Source organism: Pseudophryne corroboree, assembly GCF_028390025.1.
Source record: "Pseudophryne corroboree isolate aPseCor3 chromosome 3 unlocalized genomic scaffold, aPseCor3.hap2 SUPER_3_unloc_4, whole genome shotgun sequence".
Lineage (NCBI taxonomy): Eukaryota > Metazoa > Chordata > Amphibia > Anura > Myobatrachidae > Pseudophryne > Pseudophryne corroboree.
Window position 1 is genome coordinate 342,171 of NW_026967530.1, and position 21,543 is coordinate 363,713.

General features: G+C 46.2%; 1 protein-coding gene across 1 annotated transcript; it reads left to right on the plus strand.

The window, feature by feature from the left end:
- Nucleotides 1-1,467: 1,467 nt before the first annotated feature.
- On the plus strand, nt 1,468-18,054 carry LOC134984179 (gastrula zinc finger protein XlCGF26.1-like). Its single transcript, XM_063949803.1, has 4 exons — nt 1,468-1,541; nt 1,660-1,757; nt 1,857-2,349; nt 16,152-18,054. The coding sequence occupies exons 1-4, from the start codon at nt 1,508-1,510 to the stop codon at nt 17,486-17,488; spliced, it is 1,962 nt and encodes a 653-aa protein (XP_063805873.1). The 5' UTR covers nt 1,468-1,507; the 3' UTR covers nt 17,489-18,054.
- The last annotated feature ends 3,489 nt before the right edge of the window (nt 18,055-21,543 follow it).

The following is a 21,543-nucleotide window of genomic DNA, read 5'->3' on the forward strand; positions in this document are numbered from 1 at the left end:
TGGGTGATGACTGGAGAGGTGATTGCTGGGAATGGAGCATTATACAGTAACACCAGGGGATGTGTCTGGGTGATGACTGGAGAGGTGACTGCTGGGAATGGGACATTATACAGTAACTCCAGGGGATGTGTCTGGGTGATGACTGGAGAGGTGACTGCTGGAAATGGGACATTATACAGTAACACCAGGGGATGTATCTGGGTGATGACTGGAGTGGTGACTGCTGGGAATGGGACATTATACAGTAACACCAGGGGACGTGTCTGGGTGATGACTGGAGAGGTGACTGCTGGGAATGGAGTATTATACAATAACACCAGTGGATGTGTCTGTGTTATGACTGGAGAGGTGGCTGCTGGGAATGGGACATTTTACAGTAACACTGGGGGATGTGTCTAGGTGATGACTGGAGAGGTAACTGCTGGGAATGGGGCATTATTCAGTAACACCAGGGGATGTGTCTGGGTGATGACTGGAGAGGTGACTGCTGGGAATGGGACATTATACAGTAACACCGGGGGACGTGTCTGGGTGATGACTGGAGTGGTGACTGCCGGGAATGGGGCATTATACAGTAACATCAGAGGATGTGTCTGGGTGATGACTGGAGAGGTGACTGCTGGGAATGGGGCATTATACAGTAACACCAGGGGACGTGTCTGGGTGATGACTGGAGAGGTGACTGCTGGGAATGGGACATTATACAGTAACACCAGGGGATGTGTCTGGGTGATGACTGGAGAGGTGACTGCTGGGAATGGGACATTATACAGTAACACCAGGGGATGTGTCTGCGTGATGACTGGAGAGGTGACTGCTCGGAATTTGGCATTATACAGTAACACCAGGGGATGTGTCCGGGTGATGACTGGAGAAGTGACTGCTGGGAATGGGACATTATACAGTAACACCTGAGGACGTGTCTGGGTGATGACTGGAGAGGTGACTGCTGGGAATGGGGCATTATACAGTAACACCGGGGGACGTGTCTGGGTGATGACTGGAGAAGTGACTGCTGGGAATGGGGCATTATACAGTAACACCAGGGGACGTGTCTGGGTGATGACTGGAGAGGTGACTGCTGGGAATGGGACATTATACAGTAACACCAGGGGACGTGTCTGGGTGATGACTGGAGAGGTGACTGCTGGGAATGGGACATTATACAGTAACACCAGGGGATGTGTCTGGGTGATGACTGGAGAGGTGACTGCTGGGAATGGGACATTATACAGTAACACCAGGGGATGTGTCTGGGTGATGACTGGAGAGGTGACTGCTGGGAATGGGACATTATACAGTAACACCGGGGGATGTGTCTGGGTGATGACTGGAGGGGTGACTGCTGGGAATGGGGCGTTATACAGTAACACCAGGGGATGTGTCTGGGTGATTACTGTATCACTGTGTGTGTCAGGTTCCTATAAGGTGTCAGGATGTCGCTGTCTATGTCTCCATGCAGGAGGGGGAGTATATAGAGGAACACAGGGGTCTGTACAAGGACGTGATGATGGAGAATCACCGGCCCCTCACATCACTGGGTAAGAGGAGACTGTCATGTATTGTACAGGGGAGAGCAGGTATGGGGGCCCCTATATACACACATCACCTGATAATCACATATATACACTGTACTCAGTCACTGTGTGTCTCTTACAGATGGGCCCAGTAACAGAGATACCCCAGAGAGATGTCCCCGTCCTCTGTATTCCCAGGACTGTACAGAGGAGAATCACAGGATCCCACAGGAGGATCAGGTAGGTGGGATTTAGGGTCTCCCCAATATACCAAAGGTACTGTTACTGTATGATCTTTAGAGCAGCTTTGTGTCATATATTATTACCTGTGTTATTTAGAGTGAAGAATTAACTGATGTAAAAACAGAAGATATTAAGAAAGCCGAGAAGATGCTTGTGTCTTATAATAAGGCAGAAGATATAGATGGAGAAGAAGAGACGTATGTGACTGATATAAAGGCAGAAGTTATAGAGGGAGAAGAAGAGACGTATGTGACTGATATAAAGGCAGAAGTTATAGAGGGAGAAGAAGAGACGTATGTGACTGATATAAAGGCAGAAGATATAGAGGGAGAAGAAGAGACGTATGTGACTGATATAAAGGCAGAAGTTATAGAGGGAGAAGAAGAGACGTATGTGACTGATATAAAGGCAGAAGATATAGAGGGAGAAGAAGAGACGTATGTGACTGATATGAAGGCAGAAGATACAGAGGGAGAAGAAGAGACGTATGTGACTGATATGAAGACAGAAGATATAGAGGGAGAAGAGACGTATGTGAGGGGTGATCAGCAATGTAAGGAGGAGGAGATCCCTACAGATATCAGCACAGGTGAGTAATAAATACTTATTGCCAGAAAGAGTCACATATTCTCCTTGCTCAGTGACTACACAGTCTCCTCCCCACACTTTCTGGTGTACAGTATCTCATACATCTCCCCCTCATATCATGTCACTGTGTTTTACCAGTCCAGAGATCTGACCAGTCTCCTCCCCACACTCTCTGGTGTATCTCATAAATCAGGAGCCATCAGCCCCTATTATACTCCTGCTCTCCCCCTCACATCATGTCACTGTGTGTTACCAGCCCAGAGATCTGACCAGTCTCCTCCCCACACTCTCTGGTGTATCTCATACATCAGGAGCCATCATCCCTTATTATACTCCTGCTCTCCCCCTCATATCATGTCACTGTGTGTTACCAGTCCAGAGATCTGACCAGTCTCCTCCCTACACTCTCTGGTGTATCTCATACATCAGGAGCCATCAGCCCCTATTATACTCCTGCTCGCCCCTCACATCATGTCACTGTGTGTTACCAGCCCAGGGATCTGACCAGTCTCCTCCCCAAACTCTCTGGTGTATCTCATACATCAGAAGTCATCAGCCCCTATTATACTCCTGCTCTCCCACTCACATCATGTCACTGTGTGTTACCAGCCCAGAGATCTGACCAGTCTTCTACCCACACTCTCTGGTGTATCTCATACATCAGAAGCCATCAGCCCCTATTATACTCCTGCTCTCCCCCTCACATCATGTCACTGTGTGTCACCAGCCCAGAGATCTGACCAGTCTCCTCCCCACACTCTCTGGTGTACCTCATACATCAGGAGACATCAGCCCCTATTATACTCCTGCTCTCCCCCTCACATCATGTCACTGTGTGTCACCAGCCCAGAGATCTGACCAGTCTCCTCCCCACACTCTTTCGAATACTTGTACATTAGTTAAGTGGGATCAGAATCTATGTGAGGTTGCTAATGATTCTTCCTTCTGTAAGCAGTACCCCATTTGGGATTTCCTTTATCACAATGGTGTAATTTGACCTCATTATTTGGTTATAAACGTTGTTACCTTCACACTCGCCACCACCACACACGTCGTAGTCACACACAGCACTGTAACCACACACCTGTCATTGTGTAGTAGCTCCCCTCCAGTCTCTGTGTATGGGGGCTCTGTACTGATGCTCTCTATTCTCTGACCTGTCTCCGTATCCTGCCCTGTCTGTTTTGGAGATGGTACCACAGTGTGGATATTGGGTGTACTCTACAAGGGGGTCGATGTTGGGATTTCTAGGGTCAGTTTCGGTCAGGTCAGTCATATGGAGGTCAGTGTGGTCACTCATTCTCACCACCTTCAGTTAGCAATCCACTAGCAACACAGGACACCCTTACAGAGTCCAACATCCTCTGCATTGCTATGTGATGTAGGCCTACCAGAGTCATGCTGGGTAGATGTGCCATTCTTGCTTCTATCGGTCTTTTCCTCTGGGCTGGTTGATGTTGTGGTAAGCAGTGCTGGCAGTTGTCTAGTCGCTGTGATATTTTCCTCTGGGCTGTGCTGGTGTAGATTACACCTGCAGTTGGGCAGCTTGACTGCAGATGATGGCGTTAGCAAATGCAGTAATGATTCCACCATCAGGGTCATTCCCCAGGGCTATATCAGTTGGGAGGACATCCATGACAGAAACATCTCACGCCCTTTGGCCTGTTCACCAGTCTAGGTAGACCCTTGCCATGGGTACCTCTTGTTCCTGTCCATCTGCCACACTAACTCTATTCTCTATGGTTATTGAGGCCCCAGATTCTCTTAGGCTTTCTCTCTGCAGGAGCCCACTTGCACTGGCTGCAGGTGCTGTCACATATTTTGTGATGGTCTCTTGGCCATGCAGGCAACTTCCACACTCCCTTGTACTGACTGGAGGGGAATCAGTCTCTTTATGCTCACCTCCATGGGTTAATCATGTGTGTCAGGCTCCAGATCTTGGATTTAGGCCATGAGTCTGGGGTGCTTGGTCCTCCTCAGATGTCTGATTTTCCCATAGCTGATGCACTTCTTGTCCAGTCAGGGCTCTAGTTATCTCTTAAGTACTTGGAGGGATAGGTCTGAACAGATGCTGGCCAAAGGCACCCAGGTTGGAGGATGCTTGTGTTTGGGGGGGTGGTGAGCAAATCTTTGAGGTTGTATGCTCCCAGTCTTGCACCCACTCCTTCACTTCTGGGGCACACTTGCTGTAGAACTTCTCCTAGAAAATCAACTTGATCAGTGTGTCACAGGTTGTGGCACCAGTTTCCTCCATCCACTTTAGCACATTCTTCTTCAGATGGGTGTTGACCTGCTCATGGGTGCAATAATGGCTCTTGTGCAAGTTTATGAACTTATTCCTACAGGACTTCAGGAGTGACAATCATTGCTTTAGGAGGGCCTTCATGACTTCATCAGAGTCTCCTTGGTCCTCCATGACCACTCCTCAATAGGCCTCCAGTGCTTCTCATTGCAGAGTGGACACTAGGTATTTGAACCACTTACGCATAAGGACCTCATGAAGTTTGCAAGTCCTTTTGAAAACATGTAAATATCCATTAATGTCCCCACCACTGTCTTTAATTATGGCAAACTACATGTGTACCGATTTGGGTACAGCAGCTGATAATGGTTCTCTGAGTGCCGTGGACAATGGTCCCTGCTCACAATGCAACATCTGGACGACAAGCGTTCACTCTTGCTCTTTTCCCTTTTCTCTCAATTAGTCCAACCAGTCCACTAGGGTATATTGGAACAACTTGTATGTTCTCCTGCGCTGCAATTACTCCTCTCCTGAGTAATATGACTTTTTCAAACTGGTGATCAAGAGGCCAGCTGGTGAACTGAATAGCATTTGGTGCTCCTCTTATAGTCACAGGATACAGACAGGTTGCAGTCATCTTAAGGCAAGATGTTTATTGCTCAAATGTCTTGAAAAAGCCAGGTCCCTTGCTGAAGGTGTTTGAGACAATCACAGCATACAGATATTCTTCAGCAATATAATCCTCCCTGATCATCATAGAATATCCTCTAGAGCCTCAGTAGCACTTACACTTACTTGTATCCCTGGTCTAGGTGGAAACTAGAGCTGAAACCAACTGGCCCCCTCTCAGGAAAAATGGAATGCCTTTTCAAGCAACCTCCTAAATAAGAGTGCATGTGAAAGCAGAGGTAAAGATTGCCTACCCATCCAGCTCAGTGTTTTCAGGGAGCCCCACAGGACTTCCACTCAGTGGCTTGGTCTCCTAGCAGATTTCTGGAAGTCACTTTAGAGAGTTTTGTTTCCACCCCAGACAAACTGGCACTTGTGCTGTGACTAACACCCTGGGTGGACGATGGCACTAAGGAATGACCACTACACACTGTCCATAGGTGACCATGTTAAAGTTGATCATGCAGGTCAATGCACTTACCTTGATTGGGTAAAGACAACAGGGCAAAGCTACCCCGTGTGTTTTTGTGTATTGGATGAGAATAAGAAGACCTACGAGCCTGTTTAAGGATATATACTTTCTATGACAGCTTGTACGTTGTATCCCCTTTCAAAAGGGGAGGCATCTTAAAGACTATTTGAGCAGTAAACATCTTGCCTTCAAGATGACTTCCTTCATCTTGTGACCAACAGGAATGCGACACCCGGAATCCCATTCTCCACCTGCTCTGGGCTGAGCTCAGCATCTCCAAGCTCTACTCTCTGCAAGCTATCGATGCAGGGCTTGGTCAGTGGTCAGTAACAAGTGGGAGTCAAACCGACACCAGTCAGAAGGTGTGTCAGCAGAGTGTCTACATATACACAGCAGCGAGCGGTGACAGGTGCCAGTGGTTGGAGCCTGAGTAGAAATATGGTTCCAGGTGCCGTGTGTTAGGAGTCTGGTGGTGGCAGCAAAATACCCGCCCACTATGCAGTGGGTGGAGTCACTAACAGGCAGTTACTGACAGAGTGAATCCCTTATTTTCCAAGGTCCCATGTGACACAAGACCAATCTGTGATCGCTAGGCGTGGGCAGTGAGGGCGCATTAGTTCTTCATCACTTACCATCTACCCAGATTGGAGTGACAGATTGCTGCACATCATAGGGAAGTTTACCCCAATTCCAGGGTAATTACACCTCCCTTATCTCTCCATGTTCTGCCATATTCAGATTACAGGCCTAATTCAGCATGAATTGCAAAAGCAACATCTTTCTCTAATGGGCAAAACCATGCTGCACTGCAGGGGGGGGCAGATATAACATGTGCAGAGAGAGTTAGATTTGGGTGGGTTATTTTGTTTCTGTGCAGGGTGAATACTGGCTGCTTTATTTTTACACTGCAATTTCAGTTTGAACACACCGCACCTAAATCTCACTCTCTCTGCACATGTTACATCTGCCCCACCTGGTTTTGCCCATTAGAGAAAGATTTTGCTGTTGCGATCAGGTCTGAATTAGGCCCTAAGTGATTTACTCACTGTCAGACTAAATCATCTGCCTTTACGTGCTAATGTAATACTGTATGTAGCGGCGGAGAAAGATATTGGAGGACCTGTTAGTTTAATATAGAGCAGGGCTGGCCAACCCGATCTTGGAGATCTACCAACAGTTCATGTTTTCCAGGCCTCCTGGAGATCTGTAGAATTGTCAGTTAGGAATGAATGCAGCACATCTTACTTAGTAATGACTACACCTGTGCTCCAGCTAGGTGGTCTGGAAAATGTGAACTGTTGGTAGATCTTGAGGACCGGTTTGGCCAGCCCTGATATAGAGTATATATTATTTCATGCTAATTCCACCAGTGTCTCCATCCTCTACGTATTCTATTATATATTACAGGATACACACACAGAGTATAGGTTTAGAACAAATAATGTAATTTAGAATTCAATTTATGTGGAGTATAGATGTACAAGATTTTATATCACATTTCATTCGGCAAACACTTATATTCTGTTTACTACAGAAGATGAAGACTTACTTTGTGGGTATTACCTCCAGATTTTTACCATCAATGATATTTAGGATGAGGTGTTTGAAAAGAAGGACAGAGAAGGTCAATTCAGTCCCTCGATTCTGCCTTTTCCAAACCGTGGATCACTTACAACCCACCTGCATAGGGTATGTCCCTCACCAGGTGGAGTGGGTGGTCATTACTTGCAATTTTGCCCTCAGACCAAATTTTTCCCATGTAGATGCTTGCGCAAGAGGTGAAAAGCTGTAGCCTTACACTGGGAGGTGCAAGCATCAATGCACTTAGAAAGGAAAGAGGATATGAAGCACATAGAGACAGATGGATACTCACCATTATTAGGGTTCAAGGACCACCTCTTGGTCTGAACATCAACTACCTTCGACCATCAGTTAGAGGTTCTGTACTTAGCAGCCGGCTGGAGATCAGGAATAAAGAGACAACACACAGGAGATATGTAGAAGCTCAGCAGGTCATTTCTGATCTGCCTCGTTGTTCTAGGAGCATTTATTTATACACAAATGAACATAGGAATAAAGGCATGACACTGTGTTAGCCAATCAAAGTACACCATGTGCAGAGATAAACAATTCTTTAATTAAACCAATTATCACATTCCTTTTCCTTAACATATTTTATTGCTTCTTGCTCATTAATTTAATCAAAAAGGCATCCTCCTTATCGCCATCTGGATATTAATCTTGAAAGCCTTCTTTCCATCATCACCTGGACATTCCAAAACATACTCCTTTATTGTTCTCATTACGCAATTAAAGTTTTATCTCAGCCTGGGAGTTAAATCAAACGTCTTCGGGACTGAAGCTGGAGAAATCATAATTCTCTTAATAAAACAGTTTCTCACAAAATATCTTTGTAATTCATTTAAGGAAATTACATATACTAGCTGGCTATGTTCATTGCTTATAGCAATAAACATTCTAATCAATACCAAATTATAAAACATAGAATCACATAACTGCTTATTGGGTTGAGCAACTAATTTAATCTACAGGTGTATTATTAATTGTTAAAGATACATGAGAAGCAAAATCAATTAAAATAAGACATTCCTTGTGAATTAATTGCTGAAAATCCAAGCATAATAACTGTTTGAAAAAAACTGTAACAGAAGCCATACAAGATAGATTCTCATTTACTTATATTTAACCCCATCATCATAACTAACCTTGTCTCATTGTAGTCTGCCACATAGCCCTCTGGTGAAAGAGACAACACACCCACACAGCTCCCTAATCCTCAACTAATTAGTGTACCGCCCAACCAGGTGTCTAACGATCTACAGTGAATGCTGACTCTCAGCAGTGCTAGTGTGCAAATAATAACCTGGCCTAACTCTGGGCGTAGTGCACTAACACAACTTCTAGTGGATGAGACTATGTAATATTAATGATGCCATACAGGTGAGAACAGAGAAACAGCAACACATGAAAGGACAATGTTAGTAGAAGAAGCACAACCTTTGGATTTATGTGGGATGGTGAACAAAATGGCAGCCTCCTACATGTACAGCCTAAATTCTGAGGTGAGTGATAGACCATTACTCTTTGCTTGTACCTGGGGAACCAGTTGAAAGTTCCCCCCCTGGGTGTTATCTAATGCTGGCCCCTGGACTAGGTAGGACAGCCTAAGGCCCTAGGGGTTTACTCTATATATGAGGCCTATTGTCTACTTTGGCAGGGAATAATAACTTTATTTCTACTGGAAAAATTGACTTTATTTTGGATGGAAAACAGATGTGGAAGCTGGATAATGTCTCATGTCAATAAAGAGACATTTAGGAGTCATGGATTAGAACTTAAAATCATTCTGCGCCTTGGACCCAGCACTCAGACCTACAGTGTTTTCCTGGGTCTTACACCTGACATTACTGTATGCCACAGACTTATTTCCAAATTTAGTTTGCACCAACAGCCTTGTGGCCATACTGCCTGGTGGTCTAGAGGGTTATAAGTAAGCAGAGAAGTCCCAAGTGTGCCTACCTAGTCTATAGGGAGAGGCTGCCTTGTATGGTTCTCCTGATTCCCACCACTGCTGGCTTCTCCAGTCCTCAGCTGTTAGGCGCCGGGGTCCGCTCGGCCGTGCGGCCCGGCGCCTAGCAACCAGGGACGCCGGGCGCGTTCAGCCGCCGGCTCCCTGGCAACGCTGAGACGCTGGGCGCACGGAGCCGCCTCTGGCCTTAGCAACGGGGACGCCACGTGCAGCCGCGTTCCCCGTTGCTGGGTCTTTCCTATTGCCTTGATTATGTGCTGGCCGTGCAGCATGCAAGCTGCACGGCATTTCTTTTAATCACCCTGTATGGATCAGGATTGGAGGGCTCTCAAATATAAGCACTCCCAGGACTCCTCACAGATGCCGGTGATAGCTTCCTGTTTGCCTGTGTCTGCTGCAGAGAGAGTTCCCAGTCCCGGTCTATTCTATTGTTCCTGTTCTCAGTGATCCTGTACTCGGAAGTTACCATCTGTTCCTGGAGTCTGACCGAACCCCTTAACATCTGGTGGCGTTCGTGAGTCGCGGCGCAGCCGTGTGTTGCGGCTTGTCCGCTACAGTTTATTACTTTGTTTATTTTGTGTTCTGGAGCTTTTGCGGAGGATTCCGCTTCCACTAAATCCACTCTGGTGTCCGGCGGTGCTGGATAGGAGTGTCGGATCAGTGGATCTTTGGTTGTCCTTTTCCCTGGCGGCTTGTCCGCACATACCTTTTGAATTTGTTAGTTAGCTTGTAACCCCTGGCCTGGTTGTTTAGTCAGAGGGCCCCTTGTTATCACCCTGTCTCGGACTTCCCCTTGTCTCCCATTAAGACCTGCGGGGGCATCGGGGTTGGGCAGACATAATCCGCCCTTCGAACGCGGCTGCCATGGGCTCAAGCAACCATAGTCTCGCAGGGGATTTCTGATAACACGGGCGAGACAACGGAGTTAGGGCGCCAGGGGTTACTAGGCTCTCCAGCTCCCACAACCTGTATATTGTTCCTGTACTCAGATCCCTGTCATAAGATCTTCTCCGGTCTGGAGTACAGGAATCATAACATTATCACCGGCCCGACAAAAGAAAAATTTTTAACAAGAGTTAATTTTTTCACTTATTCAGTTGGGAGAATTTTGTCGGCCTCATGAATCCCACCGGTGTTGGGCCAAATCCTGGCCAGTTTCTTGCTAGTCAGATTCAAGAACTTACTCAGATGGTTCAGGATCTGTCCCTCCGGGTGAGCTCACAGGAAGATCTGTTACGGACTTCCCCGAGGGTCATCCCTGAACCAAAAATGCATCTGCCTGACCGTTTTTCTGGGGATAGAAAACAGTTTTTTAATTTTAAAGAGTCTTGTAAACTTTATTTTCGGTTAAGACCAGTCTCCTCAGGTACGGAGGCCCAGCGGGTTGGAATTGTAATTTCTCTGCTTCAGGGGGATCCTCAGACCTGGGCTTTTGGTTTAAAGACAGACGATCCGGCCTTGTCGTCTGTAGACGCCTTCTTAAAATCTTTAGGGCTATTGTATGACGACCCTGATAGAGAGGCGTCCGCAGAAGGTCAGTTGCGTGCTCTTAGACAGGGTAGGAATCCTGCAGAGAATTATTGTACGGAGTTTCGCCGTTGGTCGAACGACTGTGGTTGGAATGACCCTGCCCTGCGCAGTCAGTTTCGCCTCGGCTTATCTGAATCTATAAAAGACAGTCTCCTTCAGTATCCCGCTCCTGAGAACCTTGATAAACTCATGGAACTCTCTATTAAAATAGATCGTCGGCTCAGAGAGCGGAGGGCTGAAAAAGGGGCATCTGTAGTTTCTTTTCCCTGTGTTCCTTCCGTTCCTGTAGACATGGAGGAGCCTATGCAGATTGGTCTCTCCAAATTGTCTCCGGAAGAAAGAACCAGGAGGCAAAATTCTGGTCTGTGTTTATACTGCGGAGGTAAGGGACATTTTGCCCGTAGTTGTCCAAACAAGTCGGGAAACTTCCTGACCAAGTGAATTGCGAGGGGGTTCACTTTGGTCTACAGCTCATCTCCTCAAATAATTCACTGTTGGTTCCAGCTAAAGTTTCTTATGACAGCCTCTGTTCCTCGGTCTCTGCTTTTGTGGACAGTGGAGCTGCAGGAAACTTTATGGACTTAACATGGGCCAAGGCCTTAGGTATTCCTCAGCTAACCTTAGGTAGGTGTATCACCATGCATGGTTTAGATGGGAGTCCCTTATCCAATGGGGTTATTTCTCTATGTACACCTCCTGTTTTGCTTTCGGTGGGAGCTCTACATTCCGAAAAGATTGAGTTTTTTCTTACCCATTGTCCTGCAGTTCCTGTGGTTCTGGGTCACCCTTGGCTGGCCTTTCATAATCCCATCATAGATTGGCAGTCTGGGGAGATCCTACAATGGGGTTCCATCTGTGATAAAGAATGTATTACGCTTCCTATCCGAGTAGCTGCTGCCGGGTCCGCACATATTCCTGGAGAATACCAGGATTTTTTGGATGTGTTTTCCAAGGGCAATGCGGATATTTTGCCTCCCCATAGGCCTTATGATTGTACCATAGAGTTAATTCCTGGTGCCACGTTGCCTAAAGGAAGGTTATATGCTTTGTCTGGTCCTGAAACTGTGGCCATGAATGAGTATGTGAAAGAAAGTCTTGAGAAAGGGTTTATCAGGCCATCTAAATCCCCTTTAAGTGCAGGTTTCTTCTTCGTGGAGAAGAAGGATGGTTCCCTCAGACCCTGCATTGACTTTAGAGCGCTGAATAAGATCTCAGTAAAAAATACTTACCCCCTGCCGCTGATCTCTGTCCTCTTTGATCAGCTACGTTCGGCTGTTATTTTTTCCAAGATAGACCTGAGAGGAGCATATAACCTCATTAGAATCAGGTCAGGGGATGAGTGGAAAACGGCATTCAGTACTCAGTCAGGCCACTATGAGTATCTGGTCATGCCATTCGGCCTATCTAACGCTCCAGCAGTTTTTCAGGATCTCATTAATGATGTGCTCCGTGAGTTTCTGGGAAGATTCGTCGTGGTCTATTTAGACGACATTTTGATATATTCTGACTCTGTAGAACAACATGTTACCCAGGTGCGTCAGGTGCTAAAGAAATTACGTGAAAATCACTTATATGCCAAGCTGGAGAAATGTGAATTTCATGTCACGGAGGTATCCTTTTTAGGGTACATTATTTCCCCTCGGGGATTCCGAATGGAACCAAAGAAGCTTCAAGCCATCCTTAGTTGGGCGCAACCCACCAACTTAAAAGCAATTCAGCGCTTTTTAGGGTTTGCAAACTACTATAGAAGGTTTATTCACTCTTTCTCTGACCTAGTTGCTCCCATTGTGGCACTTACTAAGAAGGGAGCAGATCCTACCAATTGGTCATGTGAAGCTAAAGTATCTTTTCTGGCCTTGAAACAAGCCTTTGTCTCAGCACCTGTCCTTAGACATCCCAACCCAGAATTGCCTTTCATTGTTGAGGTTGATGCCTCGGAGGTTGGAGTAGGGGCTATCCTTTCTCAGAAGGATCCAGATTCCCTTGAGTTACATCCTTGTGCCTTTATGTCCAGGAAATTCTCATCTGCAGAATCCAACTACGATGTTGGTAACCGGGAGTTGCTGGCTATTAAATGGGCTTTTGAGGAGTGGAGACATTGGCTTGAAGGAGCAACCCATACCATTTCAGTTTTGACTGATCACAAAAATCTTCAGTACATTGAATCAGCTAAGCGACTGAATGCCCGACAGGCTCGTTGGGCTTTGTTTTTTACCCGTTTCAAATTCATCATCACCTTCAGACCTGGTTCCAAGAATACCAAGGCAGATGCCCTCTCACGCAGTTTTCTTCCCGTTCAAGACAACAGTCCTGTTACTCCCATACTTCCGCCTTCATTCATTCAGGCAGGTCTCACACAGGATGTCTTTTCCCAATTGAAGCTGCTTCAACATCAAGCTCCGGGAAATACTCCTGCTGGTCGTCTTTTTGTTCCTGAGTTTTTGAGAGCAACTGTTTTGGAGGAATTTCATGATAGCAAAGTTGCAGGGCATCTGGGAGTCGCTAAAACTTTGGAATTGGTATCCCGCTCAGTGTGGTGGCCTGGTCTTTCTAAAGACATTAAAGAGTTTGTTTTTTCGTGTCAGGTCTGTGCACAGCATAAAGTTCCCCGGTCTTTGCCTATTGGTCAACTTATGCCCTTGAATGTTCCTCTCAGGCCATGGTCGCATATCTCCATGGATTTTGTGGTGGATCTCCCTCTGTCAGCTGGATGCCGAGTCATATGGGTGGTAGTGGACCGTTTTAGTAAGATGGCTCATTTTATTGCTCTTCCCCGATTGCCATCTGCCCAGGGATTGGCAGTCTTGTTCCTCCGTCATGTTTTCAGACTACATGGGTTACCCACTGATATTGTTTCTGACAGGGGTCCACAATTCATTGCACAATTTTGGAAGTCTTTTTGTGCTTCGTTAAAGATGAAATTGTCATTAACCTCCGGTTATCATCCACAATCCAATGGACAGACTGAGCGAGTGAACCAATCCCTAAAACAATATTTGCGTTTGTACTCGGCCAAACTCCAAAATGACTGGTCTGAGTTTCTTCCATTGGCGGAGTTTGCTTATAATAATGCCTGTCATTCCTCCACCAATGTGTCCCCATTTTTTGCAGTTTTTGGTTTCCACCCCAGAGCTAATTCATTTTTTCAACATTCCTCTGTCTCCTCTCTGGCCCTGACCTCTCATCTTAAACTTATATGGAAAAAAGTGCACCTGGCTCTCAGAAAAGCAGCTTTCAGGGAAAAAAAAATTTCTGACAGGCTCCGGCGGCCGTGCACTTTTAAAGTAGGAGACAGGGTGTGGTTGTCGACTCGCAATATCAAACTTCGACAAACCTCAGCCAGATTGGGTCCTAGATTTATTGGACCATTTCTCATTATCAAAAAAGTCAATCCAGTTGCTTTCCGGTTACAGTTACCAAAAACTTTACGGATCGGAAATACCTTCCATTGCTCTTTGCTCAAACCATATGTTTCTTCTAGCAGATTTCCTCGTAAAAAATCTCAGGGGAGATCACCAGTTAATGTACAGGGTCAGCAAGAGTTCTTGGTTGAGAAGGTTCTCGATTCCAAGTTGTCCCGGGGTCGGCTTTATTTTTTGGTGCATTGGAGAGGTTATGGGCCAGAGGAAAGGTCGTGGGTCCTGGATGAAGACCTTCATGCCCCGAGGCTGAAAAGGGCATTTTTTCAGGAATTTCCTCGGAAACCGGGCTTTGGGGGTTCCTTGACCCCTCCTCAAGGGGGGGGTACTGTTAGGCGCCGGGGTCCGCTCGGCCGTGCGGCCCGGCGCCTAGCAACCAGGGACGCCGGGCGCGTTCAGCCGCCGGCTCCCTGGCAACGCTGAGACGCTGGGCGCACGGAGCCGCCTCTGGCCTTAGCAACGGGGACGCCACGTGCAGCCGCGTTCCCCGTTGCTGGGTCTTTCCTATTGCCTTGATTATGTGCTGGCCGTGCAGCATGCAAGCTGCACGGCATTTCTTTTAATCACCCTGTCTGGATCAGGATTGGAGGGCTCTCAAATATAAGCACTCCCAGGACTCCTCACAGACGCCGGTGATAGCTTCCTGTTTGCCTGTGTCTGCTGCAGAGAGAGTTCCCAGTCCCGGTCTATTCTATTGTTCCTGTTCTCAGTGATCCTGTACTCGGAAGTTACCATCTGTTCCTGGAGTCTGACCGAACCCCTTAACATCTGGTGGCGTTCGTGAGTCGCGGCGCAGCCGTGTGTTGCGGCTTGTCCGCTACAGTTTATTACTTTGTTTATTTTGTGTTCTGGAGCTTTTGCGGAGGATTCCGCTTCCACTAAATCCACTCTGGTGTCCGGCGGTGCTGGATAGGAGTGTCGGATCAGTGGATCTTTGGTTGTCCTTTTCCCTGGCGGCTTGTCCGCACATACCTTTTGAATTTGTTAGTTAGCTTGTAACCCCTGGCCTGGTTGTTTAGTCAGAGGGCCCCTTGTTATCACCCTGTCTCGGACTTCCCCTTGTCTCCCATTAAGACCTGCGGGGGCATCGGGGTTGGGCAGACATAATCCGCCCTTCGAACGCGGCTGCCATGGGCTCAAGCAACCATAGTCTCGCAGGGGATTTCTGATAACACGGGCGAGACAACGGAGTTAGGGCGCCAGGGGTTACTAGGCTCTCCAGCTCCCACAACCTGTATATTGTTCCTGTACTCAGATCCCTGTCATAAGATCTTCTCCGGTCTGGAGTACAGGAATCATAACATCAGCTTCCTTCTTGGCTTTCATTGTCAGCCTTGGTGCTCAATGCTTAGCTGCAGCCTCAGAGTCTTCAATTCTGGCCTATTATTTGCCATTAGAACTCTTCCTCCCAGGCGCTCTTCTTTCTTGATGTGCTACTTCTGGACAGAGCTCTCTCCACAATCCCGGCTCAACACGTCTGCTCTGGATTGGCTGTCTACTGGCAATGCCTCATATTCCAAACCAGGGATAGCATGTTTGAAATAAGAGCCACTGATTGGCTGTGCTTGAATCCCTTTGGTTTCGAGCTTGCCATTGCACCAAGGAGGACACAACTTGTGTGCCTCACATGGAGACATTATCTCCAGATCTGACATCCACAGGAGTTATGGGTAAGAGGTAAACACCTTCATCTGCTGGGCTTCTCAGGCACTCTGATGGGGACCCAGCCAGACTCTCATAAAACTCCCCTTGTTTCCTTTCTTCTCCAGTATTATGTTTCTGAGTGTGAAAGGTGACACACTAAAAACATTGCACATGAGGCTGTACTAAGCACACACCTATGGGAATAGGGGTGAAGTCATATTGTGATTAATGATTCCTCTGCTGTGGGAAACTTGGTTAACTATTTTATTTCTACCAGATGGATGCTATACATGGAATACCTCGGAGGGACATCTCGTTTGGTCTCCAGATTTTAAATTAGAAGATAAGAACATGACAAGAGGGTCTCCAGAAGAAGACTGCATTACCTTAAATATACATACAGCATTTCACAGTGCAGATATATCATCTGATCCATCTATTATTGAGGAATGTTCTCCTGGTAACTCACATATTGCTGTACTTAGTACAGTTTGTAGTGGTGACACAGTGATTTCCTCTTCTAAAAGTGGGAAATGTTTAACACATAAACTAGCTGTTGTTGAACATGAGAGAAGTCACACAGATGAGAGGCCATTTCCATGTTCTGAGTGTGGAAAATGTTTTAAACAGAAATCAGATCTTCGCAAACATCAGATGTGTCACACGGGTGAGAAACCATTTCCATGTTCTGAGTGTGGAAAATGTTTTAAACAGAAAAAAGATCTTCGCAAACATCAGATGTGTCACACAGTTGAGAAACCATTTCCCTGTTCTGAGTGTGGAAAATGTTTTAAACGGAAATCAGATCTTCACATACATCAGATGTGTCACACAGGTGAGAAGCCATTTCCATGCTCTGAGTGTGGAAAAGGTTTTATAAAGAAATCATTTCTTGTTGCACATCAGATGCGTCACACAGGTGAGAGGCCATTTCCATGTTCTGAGTGTGGGAAATGTTTTGCAAACAAATCAGAACTTATACAACATAACTTAAGTCACACAGGTGAGAAGCCATTTCCATGCTCTGAGTGTGGAAAAAGTTTTATAAAGAAATCATTTCTTGTTGCACATCAGAGAAGTCACACAGGTGAGAGGCCATTTCCATGTTCTGAGTGTGGGAAATGTTTTGCAAACAGATCACAACTTATTCAACATAACTTAAGTCACAGAGTTGAGAAACCATTTCCATGTTCTGAGTGTAGAAAAAGTTTTATAAAGAAATCATTTCTTGTTGAACATCAGAGAAGTCACACAGGTGAGAGGCCATTTCCTTGTTCTAAGTGTGGAAAGTGTTTTACACGTAAATCAGAACTGTTTATACATGAGAGAAGTCACACAGGTGAGAAACCATTTTCATGCTCTGAATGTGGGAAATCTTTTATACAGAAAGCAGCTCTTGTTATACATCAGATGCGTCACACAGGTGAGAAACCATTTCCATGCTCTGAGTGTGGGAAATCTTTTATACAGAAAGCAGCTCTTGTCATACATGAAAGAAGTCACACAGGTGAAAAACCATTTCTATGCTCTGAGTGTGGAAAATGTTTTAAATCTCAATCTTCTCTTTTTACACACATGAAAATACACACAGGTGAGAAGAAGCCATTTCCATGATCTGAGTGTGGGAAATGTTTTGCACAGAAAGCAGCTTGTGTTATACATGAGAGAAGTCACACAGGTGAGAAGAAGCCATTTCCATGCTCTGAGTGTGGGAAATGTTTTGCACAGAAAGCAGCTTGTGTTATACATGAGAGAAGTCACACAGGTGATAAACCATTGCCATGATCTGAGTGTGGGAAATGTTTTACATATAAATCAGATCTTATTAGACATCAGAGGCATCACACAGGTGAGAAGTCATTTCTATTCTCTGAGTATATATAGAAGTATGTGGCAGGATATAATGGTGTCTGAGATCGCGAGACGCATGGGACACCGGATGATCTCTGACATTTTTTTAAAGGTGCAATCATTTACAAGGCATGCTTAAAAAAATCATCCAAGATCAGTCAGTATTCTGCACGTCCGGCAATCCTGGCCTCTATTACATGCCGCCCCGGAAGTCCAGAATGAAAAGGTCACAGCTGAGTGTCCTCGAGTTGGTAGACTCTAGACTGGGTTGTAATAATATTCTATATATAAGAAATCTGCATTAATAATAAATCTATAATATTTGTGTATATTATGTATTTCTTCCAGTAGGACTAAATGTGCATATTAGTCTTAGGGGAGGCAGCTATCTTGGGCATGCACAGTTACTATTATAGTCAATCGGTCATTGGAGCTTACACTCTAAATTCCATATCACACACCAGTGTGTCACCCACTTTCCAGCCTGTAAAATAAGGTAAGGGGGAGGGGTATCACTGTATTATGTGTGTGTATAAGATCTAGGAGTCACTATTTCAGGTGACATAAAGGATAAATATAGTAATAATGGCACTATACTGGAAACTACTGAGGAGGAAAGGAATCTAGGAGTCACTATTTCAGGTGACAAAGGATAAATGTAGTATTAATGGCACTATACTGGAGACTACTGAGGAGGAAAAGGATCTAGGAGTCACTATTTCAGGTGACATAAAGGATAAATATATATTATTAATGGCACTATACTGGAAACTACTGAGGAGGAAAGGGATCTAGGAGTCACTATTTCCGGTGACATAAAGGCTAAATATAGTTTTAATGGCACTATACTGGAAACTACTGAGGAGGAAAGGGATCTAGGAGTCACTATTTCAGGTGACATAAAGGATAAATATAGTAATAATGGCACTATACTAGAAACTACTGAGGAGGAAAGGGATCTAGGAGTCACTATTACAGGTGACATAAAGGATAAATATAGTATTAATGGCGCTATACTGGAGATTACGGAGAAGGAAAGGGATCTAGGAGTCACTATTTCAGGTGACATAAAGGATAAATATAGCATTAATGGTACTATACTGGAAACTACTGAGGAGGAAAGGGATCTAGGAGTCACTATCTCATGTGACATAAATGATACATTTAGTATTAATGGCACTATACTGGAAACTACTGAGGAGGAAAGGGATCTAGGAGTCACTATTTCAGGTGACATAAAGGATAAATATAGTATTAATGGCACTATACTGGGAACTACTGAGGAGGAAAGGAAAGTCACTATCTCAAGTGACATAAAGGATAAATATAGTATTAATGGCGCTATACTGGAAACTACTGAGGAGGAAAGGGATCTAGACGTCACTATTTCTCTATCGTCCTAGTGGATGCTGGGGTTCCTGAAAGGACCATGGGGGATAGCGGCTCCGCAGGAGACAGGGCACAAAAGTAAAGCTTTCCGATCAGGTGGTGTGCACTGGCTCCTCCCCCTATGACCCTCCTCCAAGCCAGTTAGATTTTTGTGCCCGGCCGAGAAGGGTGCAATCTAGGTGGCTCTCTTAAAGAGCTGCTTAGAAAAAGTTTAGCTTAGGTTTTTTATTTTACAGTGAGTCCTGCTGGCAACAGGATCACTGCAACGAGGGACTTAGGGGAGAAGAAGTGAACTCACCTGCGTGCAGGATGGATTGGCTTCTTGGCTACTGGACATCAGCTCCAGAGGGACGATCACAGGTACAGCCTGGATGGTCACCGGAGCCGCGCCGCCGGCCCCCTTGCAGATGCTGAATCAAGAAGAGGTCCAGAATCGGCGGCAGAAGACTCCTCAGTCTTCTAAAGGTAGCGCACAGCACTGCAGCTGTGCGCCATTTTCCTCTCAGCACACTTCACACGGCAGTCACTGAGGGTGCATGGCGCTGGGAGGGGAGCGCCCTGGGAGGCAAATGAAACCTATTTGGCTAAATAAATACCTCACATATAGCCTCCGGGGGCTATATGGAGATATTTAACCCCTGCCTGTATACACTAAAGAGCGGGAGACGAGCCCGCCGAAAAAGGGGCGGGGCCTATCTCCTCAGCACACAGCGCCATTTTCCTTACACAGCTCCGCTGGTCAGGACGGCTCCCAGGTCTCTCCCCTGCACTGCACTACAGAAACAGGGTAAAACAGAGAGGGGGGGCAAAATAGTGGCAAAAAATTATATATAAGAGCAGCTATACAGGGAGCACTTATTATAAGGCTATCCCTGTCATATATAGCGCTTTTTTGGTGTGTGCTGGCAAACTCTCCCTCTGTCTCCCCAAAGGGCTAGTGGGTCCTGTCTTCGTTAAGAGCATTCCCTGTGTGTCTGCTGTGTGTCGGTACGTGTGTGTCGACATGTATGAGGACGATATTGGTGTGGAGGCGGAGCAATTGCCAAATATGGGGATGTCACCTCCTAGGGGGTCGACACCAGAATGGATGCCTTTATTTATGGAATTACGGGATAGTGTCAACACGCTAAAGCAGTCGTTTGACGACATGAGACGGCCGGACAATCAATTAGTGCCTGTCCAGGTGACTCAAACACCGTCAGGGGCTGTAAAACGCCCTTTGCCTCAGTCGGTCGACACAGACCCAGACACAGGCACTGATTCCAGTGGCGACGGTGACGAATCAACCGTATTTTCCAGTAGGGCCACACGTTATATGATTTTGGCAATGAAGGAGGCGTTACATTTAGCTGATACTGCAGGTACCACTAAACAGGGTATTATGTGGGGTGTGAAAAAACTACCTATAGTTTTTCCCGAATCAGAAGAATTAAATGAGGTGTGTGATGAAGCGTGGGTTGCCCCCGATAAAAAGATGCTAATTTCAAAGAAGTTATTGGCTCTATACCCTTTCCCGCCAGAGGTTAGGGCGCGCTGGGAAACACCTCCTAGGGTGGACAAGGCGCTCACACGCTTATCTAAACAAGTGGCGTTACCCTCTCCTGAGACGGCCGCACTTAAAGATCCAGCGGATAGGAGGATGGAAAATATCCAGAAAAGTATATACACACATACAGGTGTTATACTAAGACCAGCTATAGCGACAGCCTGGATGTGCAGTGCTGGAGTAGCTTGGTCAGAGTCCCTGATCGAAAATATTGATACCCTGGATAGGGACAATGTTTTACTGTCTTTAGAGCAAATAAAGGATGCATTTCTTTATATGCGCGATGCACAGAGGGATATCTGCACACTGGCATCACAAGTAAGTGCTATGTCCATTTCGGCCAGAAGAAGTTTATGGACACGACAGAGGACAGGCGATGCGGACTCAAAACGGCATATGGAAGTTTTGCCGTATAAAGGGGAGGAGTTATTTGGAGTCGGTCTATCAGATTTGGTGGCCACGGCTACAGCCGGGAAATCCACCTTCTTACCTCAAGTTACTCCCCAACAGAAAAAGACACCGACTTTTCAACCCCAGCCCTTTCGTTCCTTTAAAAACAAGAGAGCAAAGGGATATTCATATCTGCCACGAGGCAGAGGAAGGGGGAAGAGACAGCAACAGGCAGCTCCTTCCCAGGAACAGAAGCCATCCCCCGCTTCTACAAAAGCCTCAGCATGACGCTGGGGCTTCTCAAGCAGACTCGGGGGCGGTGGGCGGTCGTCTCAAGAATTTCAGCGCGCAGTGGGCTCACTCGCAGGTAGATCCCTGGATCCTGCAGATAATATCTCAGGGGTACAGGTTGGAACTAGAGACAGATCCACCTCGCCGTTTTCTGAAGTCTGCTTTACCAACGTCCCCCTCCGAAAGGGAGACGGTCTTGGAA